Source organism: Charadrius vociferus, unplaced genomic scaffold, assembly GCF_000708025.1.
Source record: "Charadrius vociferus isolate BGI_N301 unplaced genomic scaffold, ASM70802v2 scaffold266, whole genome shotgun sequence".
In the NCBI taxonomy this organism is placed as follows: domain Eukaryota; kingdom Metazoa; phylum Chordata; class Aves; order Charadriiformes; family Charadriidae; genus Charadrius; species Charadrius vociferus.
The window spans coordinates 2,413,023-2,424,592 of NW_009649114.1; the positions used below are offsets into that span (position 1 = coordinate 2,413,023).

Genomic DNA, 11,570 nt, shown 5'->3' on the forward strand with positions numbered 1-11,570 from the left:
GATGGGAAGGGAAACGATGCTGGGAAGACGCCGCGCTCGCCTCTCCTGAGGCTGCTCTGTCCGTGGCACGGCCGTACCCAGACGTAACATCAAAGCCGCCCAGCTCAGTTGGACCAACACGTGTGTGCTCTCTGAGTTTGATTCAGCTGCTACTCTAGCTAAGTCACGTAGACCTTGACAGCGATGGCAGAGTGGGGCACTGAATGCAGGGGTCCCGATTTCTGTGCGAAGGCTCTAATTGTGGGGCTGCCCTCCCTTATACCTTGCTGGATGGGTGCTTTGGTACCACCTGGTAACACTAGGACTTGCTGGGTGGTGACTCTGCCAAGTACTTGCCTGTGGCTGCGCTGCGCTTTGGTTTCCCTGTCGGTGTTAGGACTAATGCCCAGAGCTGGAAGAGCCTGTGAGAGGCTGAGCAGATGAGAGGAACAGCCCGGGCTCCAGCTGAAATCCGTGGGGGGCACCCAGCCTTCCCGCCATCTGTTCCCCAGCTTGCAGATTGCACAGAGATTGCAGATTGCTCGTGGAAGATAATACAGAAATCTCTGTTAGATGCTTAGAGAGAGCACCACAACATGGGACGGAGGCACTGGCAGCTACCTGGCACGTAACTGGGAAGCACCAGTGAGCCGTTGCTTATATGGCAGTGGGAGAGTTGGGTGTTAGCATGGCTGTTCAGTGCCTCTTCCCCCTGAGAGACTGCTGGGGATGCTCTGCTGAGCAAAACTGGAGGATCTCTTGGCAGAGAAGAAGCTTGATGGGTAGGGGAGGCTCTGCCAAAATGCTGGTGCCCAGGCTCTCTCCCATCGGGCTGTGTGCTCAGTTGGGCGGAAGACCTCAGCACCTCGTCACAGCCCCTGAGCTCTGAAGGGACTGAAGCTCTCACACAGGAGCTTGGGCTGTCTGGATGCAGCCCTGAAAGCTCAGCTGTGTTTCCCCCACCTTCCCTTGCTTCAACGTGCTGTGCAGAGGAGCTGACCGCAGAGCAGCTATTGCCTCCTGCGCTTCACGGGCCATGGAGCCACTGTGGGAGGGAGTCAACGCACTGGCCAGCTCCGAGGGGCACACCGAGAGGTGAGCTTCTCTACTCCATTTGCTGTAATGGTGTGAGCCCCAAGCTGGATTGTTCCTGGGAGCCTGGACATTGGCCTCTCCTTTCAGGAGTGGAGAAGGAATATGGGAATGGTGTGCCTGCTGCTCCTTGCTCTGCTTTTTTCCTCTGGGGGCTGTAGCAGCAACCTTGCAAAGCAGAGGAGCATCGAAGGCTAATCCGACTGCACCTTGGAAAGAAGAAACCAGATTTATTGCTTCCTCTTCTGATCTTTACTCCCAGCTTTGCAACAGCTCAAGGCTGGATTTGTGCCATAGGCGCAGAGCAGGGATGTTCCCTCTTTTCTTCCCTGTCTCATGGCTTGTACTACTGTCCCTTTCCAAAGCGTTGGCCTTATCTGCCCTTGAATCTGGTGAGTGTTTCTGCCTGGCCCCGCTGAATAACGTGCTGTCTGTCTGTCTGTCTGACAGGATTGGGAGGTTCTAGTCCTGGAGAAGCTAAAGTGGGACCTGGTCTCAGTGATAGCAAATGATTTCTTGGCTCACATCCTCCATCGCCTCCCGTTGCCTAAGGACAAGATGGAGCTGGTGAAGAAACATGCACAGACCTTTATCGCCCTGTGTGCCACAGGTGGGTGCCTGGTCCTGCTGGAGCCACCTGCTGGGACGCTGGGGAGGGTGGGCTGGCCACTTGCTGGGTAACCCCAGGCTGGTCTTCAAGGCCGTGGCTTTCTGGGGAGCTGAATGCTTGCTGTCTTTCAAATAGCAGCATTTTGCCATTCAATGACATGCTTTCTATCCCTGACAAAGTGGGATAACGGTCCTGGGGGCTCTTAGTGGGTGCCTGGAAGGTGCCAGGAAATAGCAAAGCCACCGTGCCTCCCCTCATGCCACGTAGGCTGTGACTGTGGGAGGGCATCCAGGGTAAAGGCAGGGCTGAATCTGAGCTGATGTCAGCCGTGCTCTAAGTCACTAGAGCAACCTCATCTTCAGGGCTTCTTTGGTGAGACGGACCCAGAGAAATAGCTTAACGAAGCTTGCTGCTCTGGTGCTCAGCTTGTTCCTTGTTACTTCACCCCCATTTCTCTCTGCCAAGCTGGAGAGACCCCTCTGTCTGGCCCTTTCTAGTTTTCCAGGGAAATCGCAGTCCCAAGAACTTGCCACGTGCATCCTTGCTAACGGCTGCTTCTTTTTGTCCCTTGTGTCCCCATCCTGGCTCTAGACTACACTTTTGCCATGTACCCCCCCTCCATGATTGCGACAGGCAGTATCGGAGCGGCGATCCATGGCCTGACGGTCTCCGTGAACGATTTCACCGGCGAGGCGATCACCGAGCTGCTGGCCAGCATCACTGGCACGGAGGTGGTGAGTGGTCACAGGGTAACGGCAAAGTGGTCTTGCTGCTGGATCTGGTGGAAACCCTTCCTCTTTCTGCTGCTCATTTTTCTTAGAGTGAGAGGAAATTAGGCTGTTCATAACAATGCTGACCTTGGTTTGAGGAGTGCCTCGCAATGAGTGAGCATCTCTAAACGCAGCACCCTTGGTCAGTCCCATGGCTGCACTCGGCTCCTGGCCAGCAAGAGCTGCCCGCACGGAGCAGGGCGAGCTCGGGAGCCTTTTCAAAAGCAGCACAAAGGGGAACGTCTGTTCCCTGCACGGGCAGGTGTTGGCGAGATCAGGTTTTGACAAGGTGGGATGGGGCAGAGGGAGAAGCCGGGCTCGGCATCTGCTAACCTCTGCCGGTGTCTGGTTGCAGGTACCCAGGCCCTGTGGGAAGGGGGTGGGGGGCACGGAGCGGTTCGGGATGCTGTCACAGCAGCTTCGCTGGGGACATCGGGATGGTGGGGGGCATCTGCATGCCCCTCCACTGCCCTTTGAATGGGGAAGGGCGAACCCTGTTGGGGTCCCCGTTACCTTCCTGCAGCAGGAGCGACCTGGAAATCGGGAGCCTTTCTTCTGCCAGGGGCCCCTTTTGATCTTTTCTTCTGCCCGAGTGCTAATGCCGGCAGCCGGGCGCGGGGTTAGTTACAGTCCCCTGACAGCAGCGCCGGGAATTGGAAGAGGTGCCGGTGCCGCAGCGGGTGGGAGGCTGCAGCCAGGCTTTGTCCAGGCAGGGAGGAGACGGGGCAGGAGGGTGTCCTGATCTATTTGTGCGGCTTTGATTTTTTTGTTGTTGTTGTTTGGTTGGGTTTTTGGAGGTTTCTTTTTTTTTTGTTGTTGTTGTTTGTTTGGGTTTTTGGTGGTTTCTTTTTTTTTTTTTTTTTTTTTTTTGTTCACTGGAGCCTTTTTAAAGAGAGAATCGGTGCAGCCAGCTGCTCTCAAGCTGCTGCGGTGAATGGGGCTGGGGCTGAAACCTGCTCTGGGTCGGGGCTGGTGGAGGGAACAGGTGGGAAGCAGAGGGGGCACTGCCGAGGGAGGGGACCCGAAATGGAGCCCAACACACCTCTGCCGCCCTCCAGCCCGTTCCCCTCCCTCCTCAGCACGGAGAGGGCGTCTCTTCTGCCCCACAGCCAGCCTAGGTGCGAGGTGCTGCACAAACAGCCCCGGCCCAGGCAGGACCACGGCGGCTCCTTTAGCAGAAGGAAGCCCTGGGGATGTGTCCGCAGCGCTCCCGGGGGGAGCACCCAGCCTCAGCCTCCCGTGTTTGGGGTGTTGAGACTTCTCCCTGAACCTGACCTTGCAGTATCCCTGGGCTGTGACTCAGTTTCCCCTTTGGCTCCACATTGGAGGAGTGATCCCACACTGGAGAAGTGATCCCTTCCCGCAGCTGCCGAGGCTCAGCCGGGCAGCGCTGGGGGTGTGGGCACTCCGTGGGGATGGAGGGGTACGATGGTGCAGGGCTGTGCTGGCTCCGTGGCCCACGTGAGCTACACTGCCACGCTGAGGCTGGCTTGTTCCTGGCTGTGCTGGCGCTTCGGGTGTGACTTGGAGCTGCTCTGGACCAGTTCTCATCCCTCACCGAGCAGAACCAGCGCCACTGGGTGTCTGAGCCGGAGCCCCACGGCACGGCTGCACTGCGGAGTAGGGAACACACAGGCTGGGGCCAGCCGAGCTGCCTCTCTGGTACACCCTGAGGCTTCACCAGCCCCCAAAGGAGCCCGGGTGCCTGTGGCCAAGCTGGCCTTTAGCATTTCTGCCAAAATTGCCGACAGAGAGCCCGGGGCCGTGGCGTGAGGCCCTGCAGCAAGCTTGCCCCGGGGCTGCGGGCAGGCGGGCTGGAGGCTGTGCTGACGGGAAGCGGCGTGGGGAAAGGGAGGTGGGCGTTGCTATTTTCGCTCGCCACATCCTCTGTCAGTTTCTAAGAACCAGCGGCGGATTCCTGGTAAGAGATTTCGGTGTGTGACAATATCCAGCGAGCGCTCACAGTGTCCAGTTTGGCTCCAGCCGCAAGGTGCGAAATGCCACCTCTTACCCCTCGGTGAGAGCCGAGATGCGGTGTCGGAGCTGGGCCGGGGTGCGCCCGTTGGCAGTGCCTCTCATGGCTCTTGGTGTGTCACGCTGCTCTGGTGTCAAAGTAGAGGAGTTTCCTCCTGGTTACAGCTCATGTGGGGAGAAAACGGAGGGGGTTTTGCTCTTAATACAAGTGATATGCCACTACTCGCAGTCCCCCGCGCCTTCCTGTTTGTGGGGCTGGTGTGTCCCCCGCACTGGGCTCCGGGAGCTGCGGGTGAGTCACACGGGGCTCCCTGGGGGGAGAGCAGGATGGTAACAGCCTTGCGAGAGGCTACGTGGCCATACCATCGTTCTCGTAACGACCCAGCATCGATGGCACGGAGTGTTGTAGGGAACGCATGGCTGGGGCAGCTCTTGGGTCTGGGAGGGTCGGGTCCAGCTGCCTTTGAGATCCCCAAAGTGATGGAGCGTGCGGCAGGCAGGGCACCCAACGGGGATTCCTCTCGTCCTGGTTCGGACAGGGCAGGGACAGGAGGAGGCAGAGCTGTGTGCAGCTTCTCTGCAGTGGGTGGGTGACCGCAGGGATGCAGGATCACGGGAGACCTGGGATATAGGGCCTGGGGGAGGCAGGTGGGGCTCCGAGGTCCCTGTGCGGCTGCATGCCGGCCATTGCTTGTGGATCTGGTTGGAAAGGTTGATACCAGCCTGCACAGAGCTGTTCTGCTCTACCCTCTCGGTCGTCAGCGGCAGCTGACTGCCGTGATGCTGGAATCACACGCTGCATCCCGGCACGTGCCCGGATGCTTTGGGAAGCTCTGATGGGCACAACGTCTATTCCTCGAGAATGTGGTCGAGCAAGGAGGTGGGGAGAAGACAACCAGAGAGTGGGGCTTCTCCTGGGGAGGGGCCTAAAGCACAGACAAGTTGGAGATGCCCCTTGTCAGAGAAAGACTTCTTTGTCTTGTGTGTGTAGATGCTCCAGGGGCCAGAAACGTAGCCCAGCAGCTGCTCAGAGCTATTTATAAGGCTCCCACCTCCGAGTGGCAGAGAACTGAGGCCTCTTGTCTCTCTCCCTCTCCCGCAGGACTGCCTGAAAGCCTGTCAGGAGCAGATTGAGGCAGCCTTAGCCGAGAGCTTGAAACAGGCGTCCCAAACCCAACAGGAATACAACGCCGCCAAGACTGCTGCTTACCCGGCCAGCCAGCCCACCAGCACGCCTACAGACGTCACGGACATCAACCTGTGACCAGCCTCCCCTTCCTGAGAGCTGCCCGGCCCCACTGCAGCAGGACCTCGCCCTGGACACCGGAAAGTCGCTGCATCCCACCTACCCATCCATCAGCCCCCTCCATCTGACGCCTGCCGAGAATTTGTTCCGCTCGCTGGGAGCGCGGAGCAGGATCCACGCTCGTCCGTCAGAGCGGGCAGCCGGGCTGGCAGAGCTCGCTGCTGCAGGTGGCTGGGGTGAAGCGACTGTTTGCACGGTGGCAGGGCACAGGAATTGCTGGGGAGGGAGAGCAGGACCCAAAATGAAGTTGTAAAACGTTTCTCAGTTCGTGTTACTCGTAGCCTGGCAGGCCGCTGTTTGCCATCTCCTCGGGGGTGTTTACTGTGACGATTCCCAGCCCTGCATGGGCCATCAATCATGGATAGCGAGCCTCTGACCCTTGCCTACGTGCCCACATTCCTTACAACCCCCAACCTCCCTCCCCAGGCCGGGGTGCTACGGGCCCGTGTGGCTCACGAGATGGAACCGAGTGTCCGGGAGGAGGGAGCGGGTGCTTCTTGTCCCCTTGGTCCCAATTGCTTTGTGCCAGATTGCTGTGGCTCCTGGGGGGTGGTGTGGCTGCTTCTGCTTGGAGGGGGAAACGTGGGGCTTGTTTCTTGTTGCCGTTAGATTTGGGATTTGTCGGGTTTCAGCTTGCTTGGGGGACGCGCTCCCTGTCTGCGTGGACAGTCCTCGCCTCGGGAGCAGCCTCCTGGGCAAAGTTCGGGTGCAATCCCCTTGGCTTTCCACTGCCCCACTGAGGCTGCTTAATTTATTGTTAACTGCTGGGAAATGGGGAGGGAGGAAGACTTTGCAGTTCCTCGGTGTGGGGCGTGGGTGCTGGTCTCCTCTCCTCCCAAAAGTGCCTTCACCCTTCATCCCCTTCCCAAGCTCCCTGCGCGACGGGAGACTCTCACTTGGAAGCTGGTTGGGTTTTTAGGTAGCTTAGACATCAGACTAGGTTTTAAGAAATACCTTTGAATGTGCTGCTATAGTTTGAAATGCATCTTCATGCCTCTAAGGCAGGGCTCTCGGATCGCGGTCGGGAGGGGGCTGCGTTGCATATATATCCATGTGGGGCCCAGTTGTATCCTCATCGGGTGGAAAATTTGCTGCGCACTTGAGTTGAAAAGCAACTATTGCATTTTTATATTGTTGTTGTTGATCTTGTCTGTTAGTTTTTATAAAAAGGTGTTTAAAAAAAGTAATAATGCTGCTTTTCTAAGAGAGAACCATTAAATAGTAGAATTGTATTAACCAGGAGAAGCCGGAGAGACTCTGCAGGGATGGGAGGCAGCCTGTCACTGCTGGGTGACCTCTGGACACATGGATCTGTGGTTGCTGTCCTCCCATGGGGGATGTGGAAAAGGAGGTTGAAATCTCCCTTTTTGGATGCCACTAGAAACAAAAGTCTTATTAGGTGGAAAAAGATGGGGCTGCTGTTTTTCCACCAGCCTGATTTTGTCAAGAAGAGCCATCTGCCACTGCCTCCTGCTAGCAGGGGGGCTGGAGGGTGCACAGAGCCTGTCTGTACAAAAAGAAAAGAATTTTTTTATATATAAGTGAGTTTTAATTTAAGAGTAAACTGGTTCGGTGTTCAAATACAAAAGTCCCACTGCTGGGAGAATCAGAGGACCGTATGATGTTACAATAAAGTATTTTAAACAGTATGAACGCCTCAAAGGTTTCCCTTTGTGATCTGCTCTGTGCTGTGCCTCGGGCAGATCTCGGCCTCCCCCTCCCTCGCAGAGCTCCGGCCTCTGCCCGGAGTTGCTCTGGGGAAGACCCATCAGCTGGGGGATCCCAGAGGCTCCAGCCCTGCATTTTCCAGGGCAGGATGAAACGGGGAGTGGGCAGGCAGACGCCCACCAGCCAGCTCCAACCCCACTCGGAGATGGAGGGGAGATGCCGTTGCGCTCACTGAAGCCCTGGGGCAGCTCACAGGCAGCGGTGGATGAAGGTGGAACCAAACGTCTTCCTGTGGGCAATGTGTCTGGAGAGGAGGCAGTGAATTCACGCCTCTGGCAGCTTTGAAGCCGCCCCCTCGCCGATCAGCACTGCAGCAGTGCAGGCGGTGCTGCAGGCTGGCAAGAGCGTGCTGGATGCGCTGCGCGAGCCTGGGCTATCTCTCGCGATCATCAGCTTCTGGTTTCTTTAAAGCAAAGGAGATAAAATCAGGAAGCCAAGGAAAAGGCGCTGCGGTGTGCAACGAGCCCGGGCGGCCAGGCTTTGCGTGCTGCTCTGCTCTGCATGGCTTCTGCTCCTGGTGCCACCGCTGTCACAGGAGAAGGTGCCAACTCTTGAGAGAAGCAAAGACGGGAGGTGGCTGTCCTTCTCCGTGGGCTGCACCAGCAGGACTTAGTGCTGGTTTCAGGAGCAAGGCCAGGTACTCGCAACGCGCAAACCATCAGCAATTCCCCACGGTAACCGCAGCACCTCGGGGGACACAGGAGGAAAAGTACCCGCTGGGTTTTTCAGCAGAGATAGCACATGTACAGGTTGCCACGAGCAGACCAGGCATGTGGCCTCGATGGCCAGCCGAGGACAGTGGCCCTGGGGCTTCACCAGCCTTGCTGAGTAGAGGCAGACCAGAGGGACAGCTGGGGAAGTGTTTTGGGAAAAGCCCTGGGGAAGGGGGATGGCAGGCATTTTGGAGGTGGAGGGTGGTGGTGGGGATGGGGCCAGGCAGGCAGGAAAGGTCCCAGCACTGCTCCTGCCCTCACCTCTGCCCACAGCCACACGCACACTCCCTGTGATGTCTCACTGCAGCCCATTCCTGCCTGGTGACAGCAGGGAAGCCCTTGTGAAACCCTCAAGCACCAACAGGAGTGGGGGTTTTTCCACCCCCAAGAGTGGTTTTGGGCTCTGGGAACAGCCTGGGGGTCCCAGCCCTGTCCCTCTGCCCAACCCTGCAGAGGCTGCTCAGGGCAGAGCGCAGGGAGCAGCCCCAGCCGGGGCACAGGGAGGGACGAGGGGGTGCCCAAGGGCCTCCTTCTTTCTTTGCAGTTTGGGGACAGCACTGGCAGCACAGACTCAATCTGCAGCTCTGCGAGAAGCCCCGGGCTGGTGGCTTTGCTCTGCCACCTGCTGGGGACAGGACAAGGTGGGGCGAGGACAGGGCAGGACCACACGTGGATGCGACCGCAGAGAGGTCACAGAACCACCCCTGACTGACCAACACGGCTCGGGTTTTATTTTCCAATACAGACACAGGCCAAGCCCTCCCAGGTACTGGTGGCACCAGGTTCCCGGGTGGGACAGGGGCTGCCCTGCCCCGAGACGAGCAGCGCAGTGAGCACAGTCCGGCTTTACAGGCACAGCCTGGCCCCAGCACCCGCTCGGAGCAGCAGGATCCTGGGATAGATGCTCCCGCACGCCTCCCCACGGCTTTGCTCACGCACCCGGCTCCCAGATGTGCTCAGCAGTGTCCTGGGAGCAGGTCAGGCTGCAGGTTTTCCCTGCCTCTCCCTGACACTCCATGGCCACGGGCCGCTGCCCCTCCACATCCCGCGTCTTGGAGTTCACCAGCTCCCTCCGGATCTCCGGTGAGATCTGCGGATGGCTGTGAAACTTGAGCAGCTCGAGCAAAGCCTCCTTCTGCTCTGAGGAGAGGTCCTCCTTGTAGCGCTGGGCAAAGGCCAGGAAGCTCTGGTGCCACAGCACGGGCAGGACCCGCTGGTCCGTGCGGAAGGCCAGGAAGTGGAAGACGAGGGCATCCACCACGCGGAAAGGCAGGGCGTACTTCTTGTCGATGAGCAGCCGGAGGAAGATGCTGTTGGCGCCACTGTACTGCATCTCAGCAATCTTCAGCATGGCCGCGCTGTGGGGACAGAGGGAGCACCGAGGTGAGGGCATGCCAGGCAGGAACCACGGGGGCACCAGGCACCCAGACACAAAGATGACAAACCCAGTGCTGAGCACCAAGATCTCAAGAGAGCTCAAAGCTCTTGAGAGCTTTTAGACACAAAGATCTCAACCCTGAAGGGAGCTGAGAAAACCTCTATCCTCCGGAGAGGCTGAGGGACAGATCTGAGGTGTTGCACCGGTGTCCCTAAAGGAGAACCTCTGCCCCACCCCCCCCAGCTTCCTAAGGCATTACCTGGAGTGGAGGACAGGGATGGAGCACTTGGTGAGGATGCTTCCGATGATGATGGCCTCCCGCAGCGTGCAGGTCCCTGACTCGCACAGGGGGATGAGGATCCCTGCAGAAGGGAAAGAATCAGGCACCGCTTGTCTTAAATCGCAGCAGGCAGAGGTTGGGATGCAGGGCTCAGCCCCTTCTCCTGTCCCAGGACACATCCAACCCCAGGAAATACCAGCTCTTCCAGCAGCTGCTGTTACAGGGGCCGCAGCATCTCCCTGCCATGCAAGCCCCAAACCACCTCAGGTTGCCAGACGAGACCAAGATCAGACTTGAGACAGTTTGTAGCCTGCCATCAACCTCTAAAAGATCCCAAACACCTGCCACAACTCGCTGGCAGCACCTGTGTAAGCCTATGGCACTCATTACCCTTCCTGAATGCTGCAAACAGGCCCCTGGGGGTTTGGAAGCTGCCTCATCCACCAAGGGGGACTCCCTCCATCTCCTTCGCATCTTTTCCTCCCCACTGACTTCCCAGAGCCATGCCATGCAGGGGACAGTGTCCTGTCATACTGAGCAGTGGTGTGCAATGTGTGCCCCTGCTGAGCTTCCAGGAGAGGTCCCCAGGTAGGAACGGCGGCCCGGCAGGGCGTCCCTACCTTTAAACCATGCTGCTGGCTTGAACAGAGCCTTCTTCAAAGCCATGTAGAGGTGAAAATTGAGGCGCTTATACTCAGCAATGTCATCCCTGATCCGTGGCAGCAGCACCAGGTTGTAGAACCGCTGGGCCATCCTCTCTTTCAGATTGGATGAAAATATCCTGGGAAAAAGCAAAGCACAAAGCGACGTGGAGACAAAGGACGCCAAGCAGGACACAGGTTGGTATTTTGTAAATCTGGTCCCAGTTATGTAAAGAAAAAGCAAAAAGTCCCACATCAGCATCTCCCAGATATGATCTTACCTAGTGGCTTGGTACATAGCAGCTGCTGTCCACGTCTCCGGCTCTGTGATGTAGAGGATCTGCTCCCAGTTGGACAAGGCAGGAATGATTTTAAATGCCTTGGGGAGTTTCCCACTCCTGTATTTAGAGAGCACCTTAAAAGACACGGACACAGGTCAGGCCATGACATACAGGCAGTGACAGCAGGGCTGCAGGACTTGTCTCACGACTGTGAGAATGCCGTCCCCTCCCTCAGCATCTCTGGTAAGAAAGAACCGTCCCAGAATCAGTCCGAGCATGCTGCTCAGGAGATTGTCACTCAGAAACTCTCTGGGCCCTTCAGTGACTGATACTAAGCAAAATGCAGGTAATACACAGAACTGCCTGCACCGAGTGAGGATGGGGACGCTGAGGGAGAGCAGGGGCAGAGGCAGTGGCTGTGGGGCTCAGCGTGGTGTTTGCTGGACCCCAAGGCAGTGCGGCTTTGGCCTTACCTCTTTGACGCCCCTATAGACTTCCAGGACGCGGGGATCGAGCTGGGACATGGGGCAGCCCGATATCTCTGACAGCGCCGTCTCCACCTCCGTCTGCTTCTCCGTGATCTTTTCCATGATGATGTCGGCCAGCGTGCGCCTGGGGCCGAGGCAGGAGAGCCGTGAGCCAGGGAGCGGCACCCGCTGCCCTGTCCCGGCCCCTCGGTCCTCACCTCAGCGGCGGGTTCTTGTTCATGAACATCTCAATGGCCTTCTCGTCCTCGGGGTCCACCACCACTTCCCCGCAATACTCCCCTCTCCGACTTGCCACCGCCGCCGCCTTCTCCAACGCGGGCCACTCCTCAT

The 11,570-nt window shown here is 58.0% G+C and overlaps 2 protein-coding genes across 2 annotated transcripts in view; one reads left to right on the forward strand and one right to left on the reverse strand.

The window, feature by feature from the left end:
* CCND3 (cyclin D3) overlaps positions 1 to 5,748 on the forward strand; it is a 12,501-nt gene extending 6,753 nt beyond the window's left edge. The window contains exons 2-4 of the mRNA XM_009888238.1: positions 1,522 to 1,681; positions 2,273 to 2,415; positions 5,528 to 5,748. Of these exons, the coding sequence (XP_009886540.1) occupies positions 1,522 to 1,681; positions 2,273 to 2,415; positions 5,528 to 5,689 (465 nt within the window). The 3' untranslated portion in view covers positions 5,690 to 5,748. The remainder of the gene's footprint in view (positions 1 to 1,521; positions 1,682 to 2,272; positions 2,416 to 5,527) is intronic.
* A 3,355-nt stretch (positions 5,749 to 9,103) lies between these two features.
* Positions 9,104 to 11,570, reverse strand: part of BYSL (bystin-like) — a 4,271-nt gene continuing 1,804 nt past the window's right edge. The window contains exons 2-7 of the mRNA XM_009888304.1: positions 11,438 to 11,562; positions 11,226 to 11,364; positions 10,753 to 10,886; positions 10,451 to 10,611; positions 9,810 to 9,912; positions 9,104 to 9,530 (exon numbers count right to left, since the gene is read on the reverse strand). Coding sequence (XP_009886606.1) covers positions 9,104 to 9,530; positions 9,810 to 9,912; positions 10,451 to 10,611; positions 10,753 to 10,886; positions 11,226 to 11,364; positions 11,438 to 11,562 — 1,089 coding nt within the window. The remainder of the gene's footprint in view (positions 9,531 to 9,809; positions 9,913 to 10,450; positions 10,612 to 10,752; positions 10,887 to 11,225; positions 11,365 to 11,437; positions 11,563 to 11,570) is intronic.